This window comes from Gorilla gorilla, chromosome 11, assembly GCF_029281585.2.
Source record: "Gorilla gorilla gorilla isolate KB3781 chromosome 11, NHGRI_mGorGor1-v2.1_pri, whole genome shotgun sequence".
Lineage (NCBI taxonomy): Eukaryota > Metazoa > Chordata > Mammalia > Primates > Hominidae > Gorilla > Gorilla gorilla.
Genome location: NC_073235.2, coordinates 105752810 through 105778651, shown reverse-complemented (window position 1 = coordinate 105778651; position 25842 = coordinate 105752810). Strand labels below are relative to the sequence as shown.

The 25842-nt window shown below is 37.0% G+C and overlaps 1 protein-coding gene across 4 annotated transcripts in view; it reads right to left on the bottom strand.

Moving 5' to 3' along the window:
- Nucleotides 1–25842, bottom strand: part of NBEAL1 (neurobeachin like 1) — a 208360-nt gene that overhangs the window by 55272 nt on the left and 127246 nt on the right. For all 4 annotated transcript variants that reach the window (XM_055379437.2, XM_055379438.2, XM_019022754.4 and 1 more), the window contains 7 exons: nucleotides 23014–23319; nucleotides 22758–22907; nucleotides 18780–18937; nucleotides 16341–16465; nucleotides 10108–10234; nucleotides 1634–1782; nucleotides 568–701 (listed from right to left, as the gene is read on the bottom strand). In XM_055379437.2, coding sequence (XP_055235412.2) covers nucleotides 568–701; nucleotides 1634–1782; nucleotides 10108–10234; nucleotides 16341–16465; nucleotides 18780–18937; nucleotides 22758–22907; nucleotides 23014–23319 — 1149 coding nt within the window. The remainder of the gene's footprint in view (nucleotides 1–567; nucleotides 702–1633; nucleotides 1783–10107; nucleotides 10235–16340; nucleotides 16466–18779; nucleotides 18938–22757; nucleotides 22908–23013; nucleotides 23320–25842) is intronic.

Genomic DNA, 25842 nt, shown 5'->3' with positions numbered 1-25842 from the left:
GAGAAAATGGGAGAGCTACGCAAGGTGGGGAGGGCTGTCAAACTGTAATAATACCTGTCTGACCTCAAGTGAATGAGAGAGGGGAGGAAGGCCGGGCCCAAGCATTCTCAGTAATGAGCCCAAGCTTACACAGCTACTGGTGGAGACAGTACACGGACCCTGGTAATGTGGCTTTAGAGCATATGCACTTAACAACTTACATTACTTAAGAATTTACTATATTCCTAGAAGAAATAGATTCCTCATTATTTTTTAATTTGAAACCAATCTAATTTAATAAATCTTGTCATAGCTTACATATTGTATATTACATCACAAGTGAATGTAATGAGGCACTAAAAATTCTACTTTATCAAGCTATATATATAAAAACTGAACTCCCCCAAAACTCAAACGTAAATAAATCTCAACAAAAATTCATACACTGATTAGCCCCCAAAGTATATATTTTTTCCTCTAACATTTTGTCTTGACAAAAGAATACAGCCCAAAGTTCCATTAGAGCTCACTAGCTGGAAACGTATTTAAAGCTAGCATTTTGAGATTTCCTGAAACAATAATACATACCTCTTTTTTGAAATTGAGAAAGTAGTTGGATTGGTCAACATGAAAAATCTCAAGGGCTGATCTTCTTAAGTTGTAACGCCGGAGATGAATCTCTCGAATTTGAGAATGAGGCCACTTGAAATCAAAGCCTACTCCTGAAAACAGAAGAAATCTTGTGACTGAGATACCATATAAAGTTACTCATGCTAAGTAGAAAATACCTCTTAGTTCTTGACAAAAGGTTTTAGGAAAAAGGAATTCAATTTCTGTACTATATAAACCATTTGTTAAATGTGTTGGATATTTAAACTGGTTCTTTTAAACTATTTTAAAGTTCTATAACTATTCTACTGCCTTCCCATTAGAATACAATATAATTCTGAATACATCTCAGAAACAGTTTTCCTTTTCTCTGTATGCTGGCATCTTAGATTTAATCATCCTTTTATTATCACATAAAGGATGACATGAGAAGCCTATAGGAATAAGTACACATACAAAGGTATGATAAAATGAAGACTGTATTAGGTTGGGTGCAGTGGCTCACACCTGTAATCCCAGCACTTTGGGAGGCTGAGGTGGGCGGATCACATGAGGTTGGGAGTTCGAGACCAGCCTGACCAACATGAAGAAACCCTGTCTCTACTAAAAAAAAAAAAATACAAAATTAGCTGGGCGTGGTGGCACATGCCTGTAAGCCCAGCTACTCGGGAGGCTGAGGCAGGAGAATCGCTTGAACCCGGGAGGCAGAGGTCTCAGTGAGCCGAGATCGCACCATTGCACTCCAGCCTGGGCAACAACAGTGAAACTCCATCTCAAAAAAATAATAATAATAAACACTGTATTTTGTAACTTAAGTTTACAGCAATTCCCTCTAGCCAAACCCTTAAAAATGCATTGATAATTTTTAAAAAGCATTCCCTTCCACACCTTGGTGAATAACAAATTTGACCCCTTACTGACTTTCCATTTCTCCCTTTACATGATAGACAGTTCTATCTTACTGCTTTCTTCTTCTCATTCATGATTGATAAATTAGATACTTAATTATTGACCAGCAAAAATTATTTTTTCCAGAACTCCTCACCATCTTCTTTTTCAATGCTGCCATCATAGAAGTAAATGTGTTGAGTAGTGATTTCTAATCTGCCAGGAATTACATCAATTATTGTAATGAGTTCACAGTCTTCCATCAATACCAATTTTTCTTTTTGATCCTGTTCTTCTTTCTCATCACTGTAAAAACAAGAAGCCAATAAACAGAAAAATTCAACCATTTATTTTTCTTAAATAGAAAAGAATACCACATTTAAATATAATCTCTTTTTTTTTTCTTTTTTTTGAGACAAGGTCTTGCTGTCACCCAGGCTGGAGTGCAGTGGCACAATGTCGGCTCAATCACTGCAACCTCTGCCTCCTGGGCTCAAGCAATCCTCCCACCTCAGCCTCCCAAGTAGCTGGGAACACAGGTGCATGCCACCATGCCCAGCTAATTTTTATATTTTTTATAGAGGTGGGGTTTTGCCATGTTGCCCAGGCTGGTTTTGATCTCCTGAGCTCAAGGGATCCACCCACCTCGGTCTCCCAAACTGCTGGGATAATATGCATGAGCCACCGTGCCTGGCCTCAAATATAAATCACTTATCTGTCAAATTAATGTCTGGGAAAGAATATCTGAATTACCCTCAAGAAATATTCTGCATATTAAATTACTTAAACAGTATCCAAATATTTTTATTACTTAATGATTCAGTTTCATTAAAAATAAGCTTTACATCCTGATTTTATATGACCCATTATAATAAAACACAGTGAACCTGTAAAACAATTAGCAGAGGACAGCTGAAAAATAAGGCAATATTGGTCATGTCATTTTAGTTATATTCTGGGAGACATGAATTGACCCACAAAATATAGGAATCTGTGACTAAGACTGCATTGTAGTGGTGTCTGTAAATAATAATTAGAAGTACTAAACATGAATCTTAAACTATAAAATGAGACTTTCAAGAGTAACTAAAACTAGAGAGCATCACCATCTTAGCATTCCCCTAACAAGGGAACTAGAGATAATGCAAAGAGCTACTATTGCCATACCTTACTTAAAGTGAAGTCACCATATATTAGGAGGAATATTATTTATATTTGCTGGAGGAAGTAACTGGAGAGGCAGTCTTTCGGTGGCCTAGGTGACTTTAACTGCCAAGTATAGAAATAGGAGCTCCTGGGTGGGCGCGGTGGCTCACGCCTGTAATCCCAGCACTTTGGGAGGCAGAGGTGGACAGACCACCTGAGGTCGGGAGTTCAAGACCAGCCTGACCAACATGGAGAAACTCTGTCTCTACTAAAAATACAAAATTAGCCAGGTGTGGTGGTGCATGCCTGTAATCCCAGCTACCTGGGATTACTTGGGAGGCTGAGGCAAAAGAATCGCTTGAATCTGGGAGGTGGAGGTTGCGGTGAGCCGAGATCACGCCACTGTACTCCAGCCTGGGCAACAAGAGCAAAACTCCATCTCAAAAAAAAAAAAAAAAAAAAAAAAAAAGAGAAATGGGAGCTCCTACCACTCACAGAATGTTATTCAAGTAAATCTTTTAAGCCAGCTACTCTCTGGTCCTAGACATTTCATATCTGCCTCATGTCCAGGGTACCAATGACTAAGTCTAGTTTTATTTTTAGTGGGTTTCCATGAGAAGTTCTGTATCACCAATTTAAGTTTGTAATGTTGCAATCATTTATTTAAAACTAAGCTTTTCTTTTTTTAAAAAATAATTACTGGAAAGAATGTTTTCCCGAACACGGAAATACTAATATTTACAGTGATAAACAGAGCAATGAGGAACCCTAAAAAAGTAAATAGTCTGAGGGTTATTTATATTAAATGACAAAAAGTATTTTGGTTCTTCAGTGTAAAACAAATGAGTCTGACATCCATTAAATTCACTAGTCATCAAAGAAAGAAAAAAAAATCCCAATTACAAAGCCAACTGAGTATCTACCAAGATAGTTCCCTATATAACTGCCCCTACCCAGTACCCTGAAAATAATAAAGGAAATCTAAAAAAAATTACTGAACTAATACAAGTAAAAGTCCTGATTATGCCACCAAAGGATACTACTGAATCTAGTCAATTTGTAATATATATATATTTTTAGATGGGGTCTCACTCTGACACCCAGGCTGGAGTGCAGTGGTGCAATCTTTTTTTTTCTCTCAAAGATTGTATAAAGTTTTATTTGACATGCCAAAAAAGGAAAAGTTAGTTTTTAATCACATGTATTAATATAATAGGTATAATCTATTAATAAATTTATAAACTTCTATAAAGCAAGAAAATAAACTGAGGAACAGACTGAGTAAAAATATGCACAAAACATCTGAAAAAATTCTTGTATACAGAATATATGAAAATATCCTACAGCTGAATAAGAAAAAAGACAACCAATTAAAAAATGGGCAAAAGACTTGAACAGACATTTCACAAAGGAAGGGTCACCAAACACATAAAAAAGAACCCAACAACTATACATAAGGGAATTGCAGATTAAAACCACATTGAGAATGATCATAACAGCTTTATTCAAAATAATCCCAAACTGAAATAACCCTGGAGATTAAAGAAATTGTGGTATATTTAAACAACAAATACCACCCATGAATAAAAAATAATGAACTACTGATATATACAGTTGTGTTTCCTGAGTGAAAAGAACTGGGAACAACAGAAACATGGTATGATTCTATTTATATGAATTTCTGGAACCGGTAAAATTAATCTGTAGTGGAAAAAAGTCTAAATTGCCTTTGGGAGGATGAAGGAGGAAGGATTGATTGGGAAGAACACAAGAGAATTTTCTGGGGAGAAGGTGATTTCAGTATCTTTTTGGGGTGAGGGTTATAACACAGGTTATAAGTATTTGTCAAGATTCATAAAATTGTACAGTTTTTAGAATATATAAAAAGAATATAAAATTATTTTTATATTTTACTGTTTGTAAATTTTACCTAAAGAAAAAAGGACTTTAAACAAAATTGAAATCTGTTTGCTTTTTTGCAGTGGAATGAGTTAGCAACTACTGATATGAGTTAAGCAATTCTTAAAGCACTTTCTATGTATTCTAGGCTTGACTAAATAAGTAGGCTTATTCAGAGTAATGGTATCTAGGTTTTTCACCTGTGGAGAAGGAGTTACAAATATGTTAAAGAGAAAGTCTATATTTATTTATCTGTTTATTTCTTTTTTGAGATGGAGTCTTGCTCTGTCACACAGGCTGGAGTGCAGTGGTGCAATCTCAGCTCACTGCAACCTCTTTCTCCCAGGTTCAAGAGATTCCCCTGCCTCAGCCTTCTGAGTAGCTGGGATTACAGGCACCCACCCCCATGTCTGGCTAATTTTTGTATTTTTAGTAGAGACTGGGTTTCGGGTTTCATTATGTTGGCCAGACTCAAACTCCTGACCTCAGGTGATCCGCCTACCTGGGCCTCCCAAAGTGCTGGGATTGCAGGCATGAGCCACCGCACCTGGCTGAGGAAGACTATATATATTTTTTTTGTGAGACTTGGTCACTGCTCTATTTATTTGAATACGATGTTGTGCTTTTTGATATTATATTAATTTGCTACAGTATTGAAGTCCTACATGTAATCACTTATTATCAAACAATATATTTTTGTTAGAGAAAATCTGATAAAATCACTGCAATCTTGCTTCATTGTAACCTCCACCTTCCAGGCTCAAACATTCCTCCCACTTCAGCCTCCCAAGTAGCTGAGACCAAAGGCTCACATCACCATGCCAAGTTAATTTTTTGTATTTTTGGTAGAGATGGAATTTTGCCATGTTGCCCAGGCTGGTCTGCAGATCCTGAGCTCAAGTGATCTGTCCACCTCGGCCTCCCAAAGTGCTGACAAATTGAGGGCCACCATGCCTGGCCCTCAATTTGTAATATTAAAATGAGCTTCAAAGAAATATTTGCCATATGTAGTTTATAATGTAAACAAATAATATATTTGGGACATAGCTACTCATTCTTGGCTGAATATGTGGCTTTATCAACACAGAAAGTTAAATATTAGGCTGGGTGCAGTGGCTCACACCTGTAGTCCCAGCACTTTGGGTGGCCAAGGTGGGAGCATCACTTGGGGTCAGGAGTTTGAGATTAGCCTGGCCAACACGGTGAAACCAATCTCTACAAAAAATACAAAAAATTAGCTGGGCGTAGTGGCACACATCTGTAATTCCAGCTACTTGAGAGGCTGAGGCACAAGAATCACTCGAACCCAGGAGGTGGTGGTTACAGTGAGCCGAGATCGCGCCACTGCACTCCAGCCTAGGTGACAGAGTAAGACTCCATCTCAAAAAAAAAAAAAAAAAAAAAATCAAAACAAAACAAAACCCCCAAAACTCACATTAGGGCAGATATACAAATCATGAACTTCAAAGGTAATCCCTAAGCCATGTACAGATCCACTGGCAAAGGATGGCAGTCTTACTGGATCAAGGGGTTTGTTTATTTTAGAGATGGGGGGGTCTTGCTTATTTAATTATTTATTTTAGAGATAGGGTCTGGCTCTGTCACCCAGGCTGCACTGCAGTGGGGTGATCATAGCTTACTGCAGCTTTCAACTCCTGGGCTCAAAGTATCTTCTTGCCTCAGCCTTCCCAATAGTTAAGACTATAGGCACACACCACCACCATGCTGGCTATTATTTATTTATTTATTTATTTATTTATTTATCTATTTATTTATTTGAGATAGAGTCTTGCTCTGTCACCCAGGCTGGAGTGCAGTGGAGTGATCTCAGCTCACTGCAACCTCTGCCTCCTGAGTTGGAGCAATTCTCCTGCCTCAGCCTCCTGAGTAGCTGGGACTACAGGCACGTGCCACCATGCCTGGCTAATTTTTGTATTTCTAGTAGAGACAGGGTTTCACCATGTTGGCCAGGATGATCTCAATCTCCTAACCTTGTGATCCACCTGCCTCGGCCTCCCAAACTGCTGGGACTACAGGCGTGAGCCACCACGCCTGGCCTATTTTTTTTTTTTTTTTTTTGAGATGGAGTCTAGCTCCGTCGCCCAGGCTGGAGTGCAGTGGCGCAATCTCGGCTCACTGCAAGCTCCGCCTCCCAGGGTCATGCCATTCTCCTGCCTCAGCCTCCCAAGTAGCTGGGACTACAGGCACCTGCCACCACACACGGCTAATTTTTTGTATTTTTAGTAGAGACAGGGTTTCACCGTGTTAGTCAGGATGATATCAATCTCTTGACCTCGTGATCCACCCGCCTCGGCCTCCCAAAGTGCTGGGATTACAGGTGTAAGCCACCGTGCCCAGCCTCCCTGGCCTATTTTCTTAGAGAGAGGGTCTCACCATGTTGCTCAGGTTGGTCTCAAACTCCTGCCCTTTAGTGATCCTCTTGCCTCAGCCTCCTGAATAGCTGGGATTATACTCATGAGCTATAGCACTCAGCTGGATCAGGGGGGTTAAACACAACCTCTAACCAATGACTGACCACCAAGCTATGCTGACCCACAGACAATCCCTACTAGGCCAGGTTTTACAACAAAAAACAAAGCAAAAAACCCCCAATGAATAGAGACGTCATTGGCAACACACAGCCGGTTAAAACAGGCTCTACAGAATTAGTTCGGGAAAGTAAACAAACAAACAAAATCACAACAGTAACAACCATAACAGAGGGAGATCAGAAGCCAGATTGGCTACAGTTTGTTATCAAAAATGTATAGTTTTTTTTTACAAAAATTATGAGAAAACAAAGAAAAAGCAAAGTATGAGCCATAAACACAAAAGCAGTAAAAAGAAACTGTCTCTGGGGGACCTCTGATGTTCAATTTAACAATGGCTTCAAAGTAGCTATCATAAATACATCAAAAGAACAAAAGGAAACTATGTTTAAAGAATTGAAGGGAATTACAGCAATGAAGCTAATCAAATAGAGATATCAATAAAGAGACAGAAATTAAAAACGTTTAAAAAAAGAACCAAGCCGGGCGTGGTGGCTCACGCCTGTAATCCAGGCACTTTGGGAAGCCGAGGTGGGTGGATCACCTGAGGTCAGGAGTTTGAGACCAGCCTGGCCGACATGGCAAAATCCCGTCTCTACTAAAAGTACAAAAATTAGCGGGGCATGGTGGCAGATGCCTGTAATCCCAGCTACTCAGGAGGCTAAAGCAGGAGAATTGCTTGAACCTGGGAGGTAGAGGTTGCAGTGAGCCAAGATCTCGCCACTGCACTCTGGCATGGGCGACAAGAGCAAGACTTTGTCTAAAAAAAAAAAAAAAAAAAATAGCCGGGGGCAAGTGATTTGCATATATAGTCTCCAAAGCAGATATATATTAATGGCAAACAAGCACATGGAAAGATGCTCAACATTATTAGGCACTAGGAAAATGCAAATAAGATAGATATGACTTCAAACCATCTAGGATAGCTATAATGAATTTTTACAAACCCACAAGGAAAATAACAAGAGTTGAGGTAGATGTGGAGAAATTAGAACACTCATACCTTGCTGGTGAAAATGTAAAATGACACAGTCCCTATAAAAAACAGTTTGGTAATTCCTCAAAAGTTCAAACAGAATTATCATATGATCTAACTATTATACTCCTCGGTAGATAACCAAGACAACTAAAAACTTATGTTTGCACAAAAACTTGTACCTGAATATTCATGGAAGTACTATTCATAATAGCCTAAAAGTAGAAACAACCTAAATGCTCACTGATTGATGAATGGATAAGCAAAATGTGATTATCCATATTCTGGATAACCATAAATGGTTATAAATGGAAAATTATTTAAAATATTATTCAGCCACAAAAAGGAATAAAGTACTCTTATATGCTATGACATGAATGAATCTTGAAAACATTATTCCAAATGAAAATAAGCCAGATACAAATTGTAGGAGTTACAGAAAATGTCCAAAGTAGGCAAATCCACAGAGACAAAGTAATTAGTGGTTGCCAGGTTATGTGAGACGGGGAAAACTGGGACCGACCACTCAAAGGTACAAGATTTCCTTTTGGGGTGACATAAATGTTCTGGAATTATATTGTAGGGATGGTTGCACAAATTTGTGAAAACATTAAAAAAACCCCACTGTATTGTATGCATTAAAAATGGTAAATTTTATGTTTGTGAGATATACCTGGATTAACAAAAATAAAGACCTCCCTGGATAAGAAACAGAGAGTTTGTGGCAATCAGACCTTCCTTATTAGAAATACTAGAGGGCTGGGTGCAGCGGCTCACTCTCTGGTGGCCTGTAATCCAAGCACTTTGGGAAACCAAGACGGGAGGATCATGTGGGCCCAGAGGTTCGAGACCAGCCTGGGCAACACAGTGAGACCCTGTCTCTGTAAAAAAAATTTAAAAATGAGCTAGACATGGTGGTGTGCCTATAGTCCCAGCTACTCAGGAGGCTGCGGCAGGAGGATCACTTGAGACCAGGAGGTGGAGGCTCCAGTGAGCTGTGATCACACCACTGCACTCCAGTTGAGGTGACACAGCGAGATCCTGTCTCAAAAAAAAAAAAAAAAAAAAAGCCCCACAGAAAAACACACACAAAAAAACTGGAGAAAGTCTTTTAGGCTGAAAGGAAATGATATCAGATGATAAATGAATGTACACACAAAGAAATAAAGTGCACAAGTATGATACTTGATAATTATGTAGCAAACAAAGCATAAATAACATATATTTGTTTTCCTCCTATAATTCATTTAAAGACAACTGCATAAAACAGCAACTATGAGACTGTATTACTGAACTTATACAAAGAAATGTAATATGTATGACAGTAGTGACACAAAGAGGAGATGAGGAAATTAATATATTTTACATTTGCTTAAAGAGAGCTTTTGAAGTACAAATTAAAAATTTTTAAATGTATCTAAGGCTTTTCAGGTTATCTGTTTCTTCTTGCGGAGGTTGGGTAATTTGTATCTTTCAAAGAATTTGTTTCATTTAAGCTGTCAAACTTACAGGCATAAAGTTATTACTATTCTTTTCAGTCATTTTATTATTTGTGGCAATATCTCCTCTTTCAATCCTAATATAGGCAAATTATGTTGTCTTTCTTTTAATCAGTCTGGCTAGAGGTTTATGTTTTTTGCTTTTTGTTTGTTTGTTTTTAATAACCAGGCTTCAATGTTTTTAATCTTTCTTTTTGTTTTTCTCTTTCATGAATTTCTGCTTTGTCTTTATAATGCTATTTCTTTTGCTTAACAGTTTATATTTTGTGCTGTACATTTCCATCTGAACACAGGTATAGCTGAATCTCACAAATTCGATGTACTGCTTTCATTATCATACAGTTCTAAATATTTTCTAATTTCAAGGTCCAGTTCCATGTTATCCCAGTTCTAAGAAGCCTTCCTCAATAATCTCAGTTAATACTGATAAAATCCTAACAGCTGATACAGCATTAACTGTTGGACCCTGGAAATACATGGTGTTAGAATTTCAAGCAAATCTTTTCCACGATTTTGCAATCCCCTTTCTCAGAACAAAATAATTTTAAATATTTATACATACACATTTACTCTAGCTGTTATATCCTCTTCAGGAAGGTCTAATTTATCCTCCACCATATCACTAACTTTTACTTGTTTCACTACTTCCAAAAGCAATGTATCACTGGAAGGCTGTGAGTGTTGGATACCTGTTTTAAACACAAAATATCTATTAAACATAAAGTAAAAAACAATATTATAGCCTTTCTGTAATTTCTGACTGCTAATTGTGTTCCTGACTGTTAGATGATAACAATATGTATATTATAAGTAAAGACGGTACTTTGATTTAGAGTAATCCTTGACGTTTGATGGCAATTTTGACCACTACTATTCATAAGGTAAAAAGAATAAATGTTTAAAAAATAATAGTATCTATTTTTAATAACAGTATTATTTGTTTCAGTAATAGGCCAAGTACTCTCTTTATTTATATTTAATTCTAAAGGTTGCCAATAATTAAGTCAAAGGAAGAAATATTGTAATTGTATTAATGTAATAGAACTATTTTTACTGTGCATTTGTACAAAAGCAGTACTAAGAATATATGATAAGTTGTCTTTAATTGGGAAATAATACACAGACCAAGAGCGAAAGTGTTTACTTTCTGGACCACATGGAATTTAATACATAATTCTGAGGCAATTATATGCAATACATGTAATGTATTTTATAAACTAAACATCCTGTAAAAAGGCAGGTCCGGTATAATGAAAAGAACATGGTCTATGAAGTGGTGAACCTAGACTCAAATTTAGTTTTGCCATTTATTAAGCCATATGACCCTTCTGAATTTATGTTTTCTAAATTGTAAAATGGAGACTTCATCACAAGGTTGTTATGTATATGAAAGGTAATATATGTGAAACATCTGGTACACATTAAATATAAAATAAATGATAGCTACTGTTATATATTTATCTTCCAACTATCTGATTGAAATAAGAACAGCAATACAAATATATGCATAATTTATAGGATTGGAAAAAAATTAACATACTTAACTATGAATAAAGACATTTCATTTATGGCAAAAATAATTCATACACAATATATAAAATAACACAATACTGCAAATAACTATAAATAACAAAACACTATAAAGACGACAAATCCTCCCTTAACTTCTCAAATGATACCGTTGCTCAGACATAAGATGAATCAACGTAACGTACAGCTGCATTTTTCTGTGTAAATCTGTTTGATCATACCCTCTACATTGGGAAGTAGTGATTCACATTTTCCCTAGAACAAGTTAGTAACTATTTCTACTGAACATGTTTTTTCATGAGGTCTAATTTATTGTTAAAACATTTAATTAACGAAGTACATGACAATGCAATAAAAAGTGAAAAGAAGGAAGCCTAGGTAGTCTGATACAAATAGGAAATTGACTTTATATAGATGTATGGTACTATTCTGTTAACAGTATGAATTGAAAATCTGATGAAAGATTGGTGAAGGATGGAGAATGAAGGATGGACTGCAGCACGGAGGCCAGCTGGCAAGCTACTGTAAGTTTGGAGAAAGCACCAAGCTAAGCCATGGCAATAGCAAAGGGAATGAAAATAGGGAAAAACATTCAAAAGTTATGTAAGAGATAGAATCAACCAGCCAGAGTACCTAAAGAGCTATTATATGTAGGGATTTCAGAGATATGAGGAGAGACTCATGGATGATGTGGATTTTAATTTCAGCAACTAATATATGGAGATACTGATAACTACAATACCGGATACAAGAGAAGTAGAAACTAGGGTAAGGAATACACATATGAGAAAAGATAATAAATTCAGTTTCAGAAATGTCATACGGAGACTGTGTAAGAGATATCTCAACAGGCAGCTGGAAACATTGTTCTAGAGTTCAAAAGGAAGGTTGGAACTAGAAATACAGATGGGAAAGCAGCATTACATATATGGTGGGTTAGCCATGAGATCACTCAGGAAGAACACAGGTAAAAGGCAAGATGCTAGGAATGGATCTGGGAACATCATCATTTAAAGGTGTGCAGGAAAAAAGTTTTAGAAAAAAAGACTAAAAGTTCGTATAAAAAGTAGGAGGTTAAGCAGCAGAGCCAAGAAAGAAATATATTTACAGGCTGAGTGTGATGGCTCATGCCTGTAATCCCAGCACTCTGGAAGGCTGAGGTGGAAGGATCACTTGAGCCCAGAAATTCAAGACCAACCTGGGCAACGGACGGCGACCTTGTCTCTACAAAAAAAGTCCAAAAATTAAAAAATTAGCTGGGTGTGGTGGTACACACCTATAGTACCAGCTGCTCAGGAAGCTGTGGCAGGAGGATCACTTGAGCCCAGGAGCTCAAGGCTGCAATGAGTGGTGACTGCACCACTGCACTCCAGCCTGGGTGACAGAACGATATCCTGTCTCACAAAACAAACAAACAAACAAAAAAAGGAAAAGAAAGAAGGAAAGAAATACACTTACAGAGAAGGATAACCACTAAATGCTTCAGAAACAATGGAAGCAAGGTGAGGACCAAAAATAAGTTGTTAAGTTTGCCGATCAGAAAACAGCATGTCTAATAAAGAAGTACAGACAAAAAAAAATTTCTTAAATCAATTTTTTTTTTTTTGAGAGAGGGTTTTACTGTGTTGCCCAGGCTGGAATGAAGTGGTATAATCATGGCTCACTACAGCCTCAATCTCCTGGGCTCAAGCAATCCTCCCACCTCAGCCTCCCAAGTACCTGGGATCATGGGCGCACATGACTGCACCCAGCTGACTTTTAAAATTTGTTTTGTAGAGATGAGGTCTCATTATGTTGTCCAGACTGGTCTCGAACTCCTGGGCTCAAGCAACTCTTCTCCTTGGACTCCCAAAGTGCTGGGATTACAGGTATGAGCCACCACACCTAGCCAAACCAAACCTTTTTTTTTTTTTTTTTTTTTTTGAGACAAGGTCTCACTCTGTTGCCCAGGCTGGAGTGCAGTGACACGATCGTGGCTCACTGTAGCCTCGACCTCCTGGGTTCAAGCGATCTTCTCACCTCTGAGTAGCTCCAACTACAAGTATGTGCCATGCTACAAAAAATCGTATTTTTTGTAGAGATGGGGTATCACTATGTTGCCCATACTACAAACCAAATATTTTTACTGATACATTTAAGAATATATTTACTTTTTCACTCTTCAAATTCCCTAATTTACAAGTGGGTGTGTTCCAAAAGGTGCTTCATAAGTCAGCTGTTTGAAATTAATAATGGATTTTCCATCCAAAATAATATTTTAAATCATGGTTAGCTTTGCAGGTTAGCCCATAATGAAAACACTATTCTATACATCTGCAATGGGTTGCTTATAAAAAGCAGTATTGGGGTAAGTAAAACAAAACAAGATAATATTTTAAAAAAAGAAAACCATGAATTCTGGCAGTTAACGAAAATATAGACAAAACTAAGGAGTAGATAAAACTAAGGAGTAGGCAAAACATTTTGCAGTTAATTCTGAAGTATACTTCAAAGAACTTTAAAGATATTAAAGACTGATGCTTTTTTTATGATTTCCAATTTCACCTTGAAATATATACTTTTTTTCCTGTACAGTTTTATTGTCACTATTACACTTGGAGTAATTTTTTTTTTTTTTTTTTTGAGACGGGGTCTGGCTCTGTCGCCCAGGCTGCAGTGCAGTGGCGCAATCTCGGCTCACTGCAAGCTCCGCCTCACGGGTTCATGCCATTCTCCTGCCTCAGCCTCCCAAGCATCTGGGACTACAGGCGCACGTCACTACGCCCAGCTAATTTTTTGTAGAGACAGGGTTTCACCATGTTAGCCAGGATGATCTTGATCTCCTGACCTCGTGATCCACCCACCTCGGCCTCCCAAAGTGCTGGGATTACAGGCGTGAGCCACCGCGCCCGGCTCACTTGGAGTAAATTTTTAAAGTGAGAAAAACAAACAAACAAAAAAGAACAACTGAGACTAAGAAGGGACATAAAATTACATCTGTGTGCATGTGTCGAGGGGTGAGAAGGAGAGGAAAAAACAGAGGGAACTTTATGGAAGGAAATTTCTTGGCAAAAGTCAAGAAAATAATATGGAACACTATGCCTTAAGTAACTATTAAAGTCATTTACCAAAAGATGTTTGTTGGGTGTTAATGATAGTTACATTTCAAAGAGTAGAGAAAGATACTTACAGAAGAGGATACAAGATTCTTTCAGAGAAAAAGCTATACACAACTGGCTATTGCTATGTAAGATAACACTCAAAGTTAGTGTTTATATCATGGACAGTGCCATTATTTTGAATTAAGGAAAACCACTTACTGTATCTGATTTATTTCAAAATGTAAGACTCTAAATGGCAGGCATCATAGCTCTCTTGATTCATTTTATGGCATCAAATGTTTTGGCCATATGTTAAGGCAATTAAAAAAAATAAGATCTGGCCAGTCATGCCGGCTCAAGTCTGTAATCTCAGGACTTTGGGAGGCTGAGATGGAAGGACTGCCACTTGAGCCTAGGAGTTCAAGACCAGCCTGGCAATATGGTGAGACCTTGTCTCTACCAAAAAAAAAAAAAAAAATTCTGGGCATGGCATGGTGGTATGCATTGGTAGTCCCAGCTAATCAGGAGGCTGAGGCAGAAGGATCGATTGAGCCCAGGAGGTCAAGGCTACAGTGAGCCATGTTCAAGCCTCTGCAATCTAGCCTGGTCAACAGAGAGAGTCCCAGCCTCAAAAAAATAAAAATAGTTTAAAAATAACATCTAAAAGTTGGTACTCCTGTCATCTAAAACTACAACATAATATGCCTACGACTACCAATGATTTGTTGTTGTTGTTGTTGTTGAGAAGGAGTTTTGCTCTTGTCACCCAGGCTGGAGTGCAAAGACGCGATATCAGCTCACTGCCACCTCTGACTCTCGGGTTCAAGTGATTCTCCTGCTTCAGCCTCTGGAGTAGCTGGGATTACAGGTGCCTGCCACCATGCCCGGCTAATTTTTGTATTTTTAGTAGAGACAGGATTTCACCATGTTGGCCAGCTCGAGGTCTCGAGCTCCTGACCTCAGGTGATCTGCTGCCGCGGCCTCCCAAAGTGCTGGGATTACAGGCATGAGCCACTGTGCCGGGCCCAGTGATTCTTGATAAACAACATTTTGGGGTATTTCACAGACCTATCTTAAAAAAGGGAGAGAAGACAAGTGAGACAGTTATAAAGGAAAGGCTTCCTAAAGAGTTGCAGAAACCCGTTAAGATCTGTTTTTAAATAGTGTCAGGCTAAATTTTTGTTTGTTTTGAGACAGAGTTTTGCTCTTGTTGCCCAGGCTGGAATGCAGTGGGCTGATCTCAGGTCACTGCAACCTCCGCCTCCCGGGTTCAAGCAATTCTCCTGCCTCAGCCTCCTGAGTAGCTGGGATTACAGGTGCCCGCCACCATGCCTGGCTAATTTTTTATATTTTTAGTAGAGACGGGGTTTCACTATGTTGGCCAGGCTGGTCTTGAACTCCTGACCTCAAGTAGTTTTTTTTTTTTTTTCTAGAAAAAGGCATTGGCCAATCTAAGATACTAAGGGTTTAGAGCACTATAAAAATAGGTTATAATAAAAGGCATAAAGGATTGCTAAGAATTATGGCTGGGTGTGGTGGCTCATACCTGTAATCCCAGCACTTCGGGAGGCAAAGGTTGGGAGGATAACTTGAGGTCAGGAGTTGGAGACCAGCCTGGCCAACATGGTGAAACCCCATCTCTACTAAAAATACAAAAATTAGCCAGGTGTGGTGGCATATGCCTGTAATCCCAGCTACTTGGGAGGCTGAGGCATGAGAATTGCTTGAATCCTGGAAGCAGAGGTTGCAGTGAGCTGAGATTGCGCCACTACACTTCAGCCTGGGAGACAGAGTGAGACTTTGTCTCAAAAAAAAAAAAAAAAAAAAAGATTGCTAAGAATTCTATCTAACATTAGTATTAGCCTCAGTCTTGATGAGCAAAAAAACTAAGAGAAAAGAACATTGTTTCATTGCAAGAGACATAACAGTTGATATGAAGTACAGTATACTTTTATAATTAAAATTTTTTTTTCTTTTAGAAATTACAATCAATGGAAGTATTAAATCACCTTGGATTTAGGCCAAATGTAACAGGACTGAAAACATATAGTCATTTAAATATCAATTATAAAATGCCACCCTTCCTTCATAAGTAAACACATTTAAAACAATAAAATAACAATCGTCAACCCCAAGAACACTCTCATTATCTTCAACAAATAATTAAACAGTCATTGGAACTCACCCAGATTATCTCTCAAGGCACTAGCTTCCTCATGGGTTTTGAAATTATAATTCGGTACCAGCTTAAGTCTCATGCGGGAATAATTCTCTACATTAGCTAGCTTCCAATGAATTGGATTCTGTTTCCTAAGAATATTCATAAGCAAATAAGTAAAATTATTTAGCTTAAGTTACAAAGATTGTTTGATTTAAATAATGTAAAAAAGTATCAAGTATTTTACATTTGTTTAGTACCATTTTATTTTATTTTTATTTTTCAGAGACAGAGTCTCATTCTGTTACCCAGGCTGGAGTGTAGTGGCACAATCTCAGCTCACTGCAACCTCTGCCTCCTGGATTCAAGTGATTCTCGTGCCTCAGCCTCCTGACATAGCAGGGATTACAGGCATGTGCCCCTACGCCCAGCTAATTTTTGTAATTTTAGTAGAGATGGGGTTTTGCCATGTTGGTCAGGCTGGTCTCGAACTCCTGGCCTCAAGCAATTTTCCCGCCTTGGCCTCCCAAAGTGCTGGGGTTACAGGTGTGAGCCACCATGCCCAGCCTATTTAGCACCATTTTATAAAACTGCTCACATTTTTTATCTCATTTAATCCAAATAACTCTGATAGAACCAAAGTGAGTATGCGTAGCTGCACTTTATACATGAGGAATCTAAAACAGACTACATTATTTGCCCAAGATGACATGAGGTTTACAGGTAGCAGAAATAAGATTTGAACATGGACTTTCAGACTTAACAGCTTGATACCTTTACTCTCTCACTGTTAAATGGGAGTTCTTAATTAGCTATACAGATGGTTGATATTTCCAATAGTTTTCAAAGTAAAAAATAATTTTACTGCAAATAAAGGCAATATAATTGCAAGTGAATCAAAGATCTAAATATAAGAGCTAAAACTATAAAACTCTTAGGAGAAAAGATAAGGATAAAACTTCATGACCTTGGACTTGGCAATGGTTTCTTAGATATGACACCAAAAAAACCCAAAAAAACAGAAAAATAAAAACAACAACAAAATAGATTAAACTGGACTTCGTTAAAATTAAAAACTTTCCTGTATCAAAAGGGCTGCTATTAATAAAGTGAAAAGACAATCTACATATCTGAAAATCATATATATGATCAGGGTCTATTATTCGATATATATATATTTATATATACACTCTTACAATTCAACAAAAGAAATCAAACAATCTAAAAATGGGCAAAGGACTTGCGCAGACATTTCTTCAAAGAAGATGTAAAAATGACCAACAAGCATGTGAAAAGATGCTAAACATCATTAATCATTAGGAAATGGAACATGAAATCATAAAATACCACTTTACTCTCACTAGGAGGGTCATAATAAAAAATCAGGAAATAACAAGTGTTAGTAAGAATGCGGAGAAATTGGAACTCTCACACATTGCTAGTGAAAATATAAAATGATGCAGCTGCTGTGGAAATCAGTCTGGCAGTTCCTTAGTAAATTAAACACAGAATTATCACACGACCCAGTAATTCCATTCATAGTCTATACTCAAGAGAATTAAAAACAAGTGTTCAAACACTTGTACACAAATGTTCCCAGCAGCACTATTCAAATTAGCCAAAAAATGGAAAACAATCCAAATGCCTATCAACTGCTGACTAGATAAAGAAAACGGATATATCCTTATAAGGGAATACTATTCAGCCATAAAAAGGAATAAAGTACTGATACATGCTACTACATAATGAAAACATTATGCTAAGTGAAAGACGGCAGACACAAATAGCCACATATTGTATGATTCCATTTATATGAAATAACCAGAACAGGCAATAAATACAGTCAGAAAGCTGATTGGTGGTTGATAGGAGTGGGACAGAGGATAATAAGCAGTGACTTTTTAATAGGTACAGCATTTCCTTTTTAGGTGATAAAAATGTTATGAAGTTGGACAGTGGTGATGATTGGACAACATTATGAATATACTCAGTGCCAGTGAACTGTACATTTTAAAATGGTTAAAAGGATAAATTTTATGTACATTTTACTACATTTTAAAAAGGGCTGTATAAAAAAAAGATAATATAATTAAGCAAAACAGAAGTAACTGAGGATCAGTTAAGTGAATTGTAAAATATTCAAACATACAACAGCATTAGCCCTAGCTCAAAGAGGTGGTATCAGAAAGACAGAAGTAAATTGGTTTAACACTCTCTAAGAGTCTAAAGTCCAATAAACTTCATATCAAAGGGTCAAAGGAAGGCAAATAACTGTATGATAAAAAACAATACAACCTCGAATCATCCCAGACCTATAATTCACGAAAAGACAATAAATAAGATTAAAAGCACCCTTTTATGAATTGAACATTTAAGAAATTGGAGTGAAAGGGGGCATTTGCTCAAAAATTTCTAGACCAGAGTACTAAAGAAAAAAGAGTACTTAATAAAATTATATCCTCTTACCTTTTAGCCCAAGGTCCCCTTTCACATGTAAGATAGAGCTGTATTGCTTTCCAGCGTCTAAGAGTGGCTAACTGTTGACTGCTAAGTTGTTTAAGCATATTATTATACCTCAGGTTCTCTTGGCGTGCTTTTCGATTGAATGGCTCCACAAACAGCTCCTGAAAGAAACAATAAAAAATAAGGTCATTGACTCATATATTTACAGGTATATTTACATTTTAATTCCATAATTTAAAATTTTTGACCAATAAAATCTTGCATTATGAGAAAGAAGCTAAGTAACCAATAGGCTTTTCTTATTCCATTAGAATCATTTTCTTTGATGAAGTGTGATATAATTTTACCTATAATCTATTTATATTTTTTAAAACTTAAAAAAAAGCCAACCAACAATAAACACGTGAAGAACTTCAAAAATGGAAAGTGCCTCAACACAGAACTTTTAAACTCAAGATAATTAACCTCCTACTTACTGTCAAGTAAAATAATTTTCCTCTGGGATCTTTTGATTTATAAGGCATCTAAAATGAGACTCAAGAGGAAAGAAAGTAGAAATTGTACACTACAAAGACATAATTTTAATCTGTGAAATTAATGCTTATAGGTTTCAAAGAAACAAACCGAAGACTGGCTTATCTAACTCACATCAATATTCATCTATTAGAAACCAAAATGACAGCATTAATTTGTTTCAAACAAACCAGCACTGAATTACATTAAAAAGAACAGTTAAAATTTTAAACAGTTTTAGAGAGACACTACAGCAATGTGTGGTTAAAAATACATTCCTTGGAGTTAGACCTGGATACAAATCTTAGCTTTTCTGAGCTAATTTTCTTATCTAACTTTATCTTTAGCTTAGTTGTTTCTCTTAGCTAATTCTCTGAGGCTCAGTGTCCTCTCATGTGTAAAATGAGGTTAACAATAATTGTCATAATAATGATGAACACTTAAAGTACTTAATATAGTGCTAGAAAAATAGCAAGTTCTCAATAACTTGTGGTTGTCGTTGTTATTATAATTGTTATTGTTAACTATTATTAGACTTAGTAGGAAATCAATTCTTTTGGAATACAATGTTACTAAATATTTAAAACAGATAATTGCTGAGAAAACTAAGGAAGTCATGACAGCTCCATGGTAATTAAACATAAATTCCACAGTTTTGAGGTTCAATAATATGAGGATATTCTTAAATTAGGTATTTCTAGAAAACCTAAAGGTAAAGTTAAGGGGAAAGTGTTGATGAGAATACAAACTGGTAGGACTTCTCTCAGGGAAATATAACAGTATTTATCATAAGGACTACACACTAGTAATTCCACTTATCCTAGAGAAATCATCTTGGATAGCCACAAAAATATAACTATAGGGATGTTCAATACTATTTATAATAAAGAAAAAAACTAGTAAATGAGTCTAACAATGGGAAATAAATTTAAATGTACTAATATATAAAACAATGGAATACTTTGCAGCCCGGCATGGGAAGATGTTTACAATATATTTTAAGTTAAGAAAGGAACAATGTTCTCATTTTGGCTTAACCAAATATATATACCTTAAAATTACTTAAGACTATTGAGTCTTCCAATTCATGAATACAGTGTCTATCTGTATTTATTTAGGTCTTCTTTAATTTGTTTCAAGTGTTTTTTAGTTTTTGGCATACATACAGCAGATGCTGTATATATTTTGTTAGATTGATACCTAAGCATTTTATTATTTTTAGAGCTATTGTAAAAGTATTTTTAGAAAATCTGTTTCCCATTCATTATTCATTGCTAGTGAACAGAAATATGATTAAATTTTGTGTATTGATTTTATGTCCTGCAGCCTTGCTAACCTTGCTTATTTGTAGTAATTTATTGGTACAACAGAGTCCTTAAGACTTCCTACACAGAGAATCATGTTATCTTTAGATAGTTTTATTTCTTCCTTCCCAATGTGAATGCTTTTTTATATATTTTTTCTATTCTTACTATACTTGCTAAGATTTGTGGTACAACAGTAACTAACAGTGGTGAGAATGAATATCCCTGCCTAGTTCCCTATCTTAGAGAAAAGTACTCAGGTTTTCGCCTCTGAATATGAAGCTAGTGGTAGGATTTTTGTAAAGGTTTAAGTATTTCCCTTCTATTCCTAGTTTGCTGAGAGCTTTGATTACAAATGGATGTTGTTTTTTCAAGCGCTTTTTCTGCATTTACTGATATGATAATGTAGTTTTTCTTGTTAAGACTACTAATGCGGTTCAGTATATTAATTAATCTTCAAATGTTGAACTAGTCCTGCATCCTGAGGATAAATTCCACTTTGTTGTGTCATATATTATTATTACCATTATTATTATTGTTCTTGAGACCGAGTCTTGCTGCTCATCTACACTGGAGTGCAGTGGTGGGATCATGGCTCACTAAAGCTTTGACCTCCTATACTCGAGTGTTCCTCCCACATCAGCCTCCTCAGTAGCTGGGACTACAGGTGCGTACCACACACCCAGCTAATTTTTTAATTTTTTTGTAGAGATGGAGTCTCCCTATGTTACCAAGGCTGGTCTCGAACTCCTCACGTAAAATGATCCTCCCACCTTGGCCTCCTAAAGTGCTGGGATTACAGGCATAAGCCTCTGTGCTTGATCTAATGTATTATTTTAAAAATATATTGCTAGATTTGTTTTGTAGCTATGTTCCTGACAGATACTGGTCTGCAGTTTTCTTGTACTATTTTTCTATGATTTCACTAGGAGGGTAATATTACCCTCATCAAATGAGCTAGAAATGTTCCTACTTTTCTATTTTTGAAGAGACTGAGAAAGTGGCATAATTTCTCCATTAAATGTGTGGTAGAATTTGCCAGTGAAACCATCTGGGCCTGAAGTTTTCCCTTTACGAAGGTTTTTAACTATAAATTATATTTCTTTAATAAATATAGGACTTTTCAGGTTATATACTTATTCTTGAACTAGTTTTGGAAATTTGTGTCAGTCAAAAAATTGATCCATTTCATTTAAGTTGTCATATTTATGTGCATAGAGTGGTCTGTAGTAGTCCCTTATTACAATGTTGATGTCCAGGGAGTCAGCGGTGATACTGCCTCTTTCTTTCCTGGTATAAATAATTTTTCACATCATTCTCTCTCTCCTTTTTTTTTTGTCAATCTTGCTAGAAGTTTATCTGTTTTACTGATATTTTGAAGAATTCGACCTTGGTTTCATTGATTTTCTCTATTATTTTTCTGATTTCAATTTTATTTACTTCTGTTTTTATCTTTACTCATTCCTTACTTTTGCTTATAAGGATATGGATTAATTCTGTTTCTCTGTTTTTTTTTTTTTTTTTTTTGAGTTGGAGTCTCACTCTGTTGCCCAGGCTGGAGTGCAGTGGCATGATCTCCGCTCACTGCAACCTCTGCCTCCCAGGTTCAAGCAATCCTTCTGCCCCAGCCCCCTTAGTAGCTGGGATTATAGGCACATGACACCATGCCCAGCTAATTTTTGTATTTTCAGTAGAGATGGGGTTTCGCCATGTTGGCCAGGCTGGTCTCGAACTCCTCATCTCAGGTGATCCATCCACCTCGGCCTCCCAAAGTGTGGGGATTACAGGTGTGAGCCACCTCGCCTGGCCATTTCTCTAGTTTCTTAAGGTAGAAACTTAAAATTTGATGCCTTTTTCTTTTCTAATATAAACATTATGTCCTGTAAATTTCCCTCTAAGTGATGGTATGTATCCAGCCTCCTTAGAGGGATCTATTAACGTACTATCAGCTTAATAAACTTTTTGCATAATCACTATACAGAACATTTTACTATTAATTGATCTTGTTACTGATTAGCTGTTTTTCTTCTAATTCTAAGATAATTTTTAGACAAATAAAAGAAATACTGCTTGTTTTAAAATTTGGGGCCTGTATTACTCTTAATCAATATTAAATGCCTAAAATCAACAAGAAAAACTAGATATTAAAACATTTACTTTTTACCTGAAATTTGAGCTTGCTTTCCCCTCCTTCCCGGTCTCGTTTATGCATATTTACCATTAAAGCTTCATAACAATCCTTCCAATAAAGTGCCATGTTCTCATGACCATCGTAAAATGTATGAGCTTCATACTGCTTCATATAAGGTACAATCTTACCAAAAAAATAAAAAAGGATACATAAAATTTAATATATGACTTCACCTCTATAAAAATGGTAAATTAGCAGAAAAATCTTGATCAAAAAAGATAAAACTTACATATTTTTCAATGTAAACTTGCCATTCATTGGAATTACAATATTCTTGAAAATCTTCAAAAAATGAGGAGCTACCATTGGTAAAAGGTAAAGAAGGTAGGTGCAAGTTCATGAAGAGAAGCTCATAAATTTTGGAAACCAGGGTACGAACAAGGGGAATCAGAAATGAGTAGATTTCAGTCTGTTCCTTGATTGATTGACTTAGAACATGTTCCAGCTTCCCTAAAATGTAACATGCTTCATCCTGATTTTCAATCACTTTGGTCTGAAGAAGGGTATTTAGCTTAGCTGATGCCATTGCACAAACCTGGAGGAAAATAGTTTAGATGAGAAAGAGCAGACTAAAGCAAACATTTAGTGAAAGCACAAGTTCTGCCTGGCTCTGTGGATTTAGAATTTTTACATAACTGTCAAGAACTGTGAAAGGTCTCAGATGTTACTTTGCCTCCAAGCTAAAGGGTTAGCTGCTACAGTTTCACAGGTATTGGCAGAAGACACAAGACTCCAGAGTCAGAGACCAAGATCTACAGCAATAGCAGTAGCCAGAGTATCAGCATTTGCATTGTTTTCTCAAAGTGCAATTCCCACAGTGAGAGATGAAGAGGACTAGATGATGTCTGCACATGTAGACACATTTTAGGAGAGAAACCACCAGTATAAAGAGAACCCAAATCTTTTTTTTTTTTTTTTTGAGATGGACTCTCACACTGTTGCCCGGGTTGGGGTGCAATGGCTTGATCTCAGCTCCCGGCAACCTCTACCTCCTGGGTTCAAGCGATTCTCCTGCCTCAGCCTCCCAAGTAGCTGGGATTACAGGCGCCCGCCACCATGTCCGGCTAATTTTTTGTATTTTTAGTACAGACAGGGTTTCACTATGTTGGCCAGGCTGGTCTTGAACTCCTGACCTCGTGATCCACCTGCCTTGGCCTCCCAAAGTCCTGGGATTACAGGCGTGAACCACCGTGTCCAGCAAAGGGAACCCAAATCTTTTATACTGGGCAGCAAACTTGTCTGATTTTGCTATGGAGGGAGACATTATCTTTATTATACTGGATAGTAAACAAATCTTCCCTTTTCTCTGGAGGAAGACATAACCTCTATCTTCCAAAGTTGCTCATATGAACAACCTCAAAAATCTAGTTCATAACAAAGGCAGCCAGAGTCACTATTCAAGATACATAGAAACACAAGAGACCCATGGAGAACTGCCTACCAACAATGGCTGTAGGAAAAAGCACTCTCTTTCTCTGGGTATGAAAGAAGTAGCATACAGCCCTAATCGCTATTGGCAGCTGTTCTGTGTCCATAAGGGAAGCCAGCTTAACACAAGCTGACAGATGACGGAGAGTGGTGCTGTGAGAACAGCAAATAAATGGAACTGGAGCCCTGACTGAATCCTGCTTAAACTCACCTTAACTATGAAATTCTAAACTATATGAGCAAAAAAATCTTCTTAAGTAAGTCAATTTGGCTTGATGTTTCTGTTATTTGAAATCAAAATATTTTGATACATAAAGAACAGGTATATAGGAGTCCAAGTCCTTGATCAGAAACCGAACTACCCTTAAAATTCCCGAGTAATATACATAGTCAGGGCACAAGCCCAGACAAAGAAATACTGTATACTACTACTAAGCTTTGGCCTTAATCCCCAATGAGGAAAGGTAAATTAGATCACTGGGGGTTTCCTTTTTCCTTGGCTACAGAAAGATCTAACTCTTAAAATTAAAGCAGGACAAATGACATATTGTGACTCCTTCTCCCTTAACCCTATATCCTCACTTGGATCTATATTACTTCCCAAATAAATAAAAGCAAAACAAAATTAACAAGTATTAGAACCTGAAACCACTTCAAGAATGTATTTGTGCCAAAAGCTGGTCTGGGCTGTACACACAGGTCTTTGCAGGATAAGGCAACAAGAGACTTCAGGTACTCTTTCCATGTAAATCTTAGCAATGTAAACAGCATTGGAGGAAACGATCTCTAACATGACTCAAAGCTCTGACTTCTCTACCCTGCTCATATTTTCCCCCAACCCATCCCTCTTCCCACCTTTTAGTTTTTGAATCCGACTAAAGGAACTGAATTCCAAGAGTCCAATAAATTAAAGAAAAAAAAGTCATACAATCCCTACATCCAGGAAATACCAATATTAATATTATGGGCTTTTTTTTGGTATGTGTTTAAGAAAATACTATTTACATAAAAAGTTAAATATCCAATGTTTTGCTTTTAACTTAATGTCATTAAATTAAACACTAAGTTTACACATTTATTTAAAAGTACCAAGGTACTTTTAATGAATATAAGATAATTTACTTGACTACTGCTTTAATTTTGGATACTGACATATTACATACATATATTGCTTTCTTTTCCCTCATTATAAATAGTCTTGCATTAGGGTCACCTGAGGAATTACAAAAAATACTGATGCCCAGGCTGGGCACGGTGGCACACACCTGTAATCCCAGCACTTTGGGAGGCTGAGGCGGGCAGATCACCTGAGGTCAGGAGTTTGAGACCAGCCTGGCCAGCATGGCAAAATGCCATCTCTACTAAAAATACAAAAATTAGCTAGGAGAGGTGGCATATGCCTATAATCCCAGCTACTTGGGAGGCAGAGACCAGAGAATCACTTGAACCCAGGAGGCGGAGGTTGCAGTGAGCCGAGATTGTGCCACTGCACTCCACCCTGGGCAAAAGAGCAAGACTCTGTCTCAAAAACAAAAAAAAATACTGATGCCCTAGTCTCACCCCATTCTGAATTAATTACTATGGCTGATGCCCTACATACATAGGTATTTTTAGAATGCTCCTCTAGGTG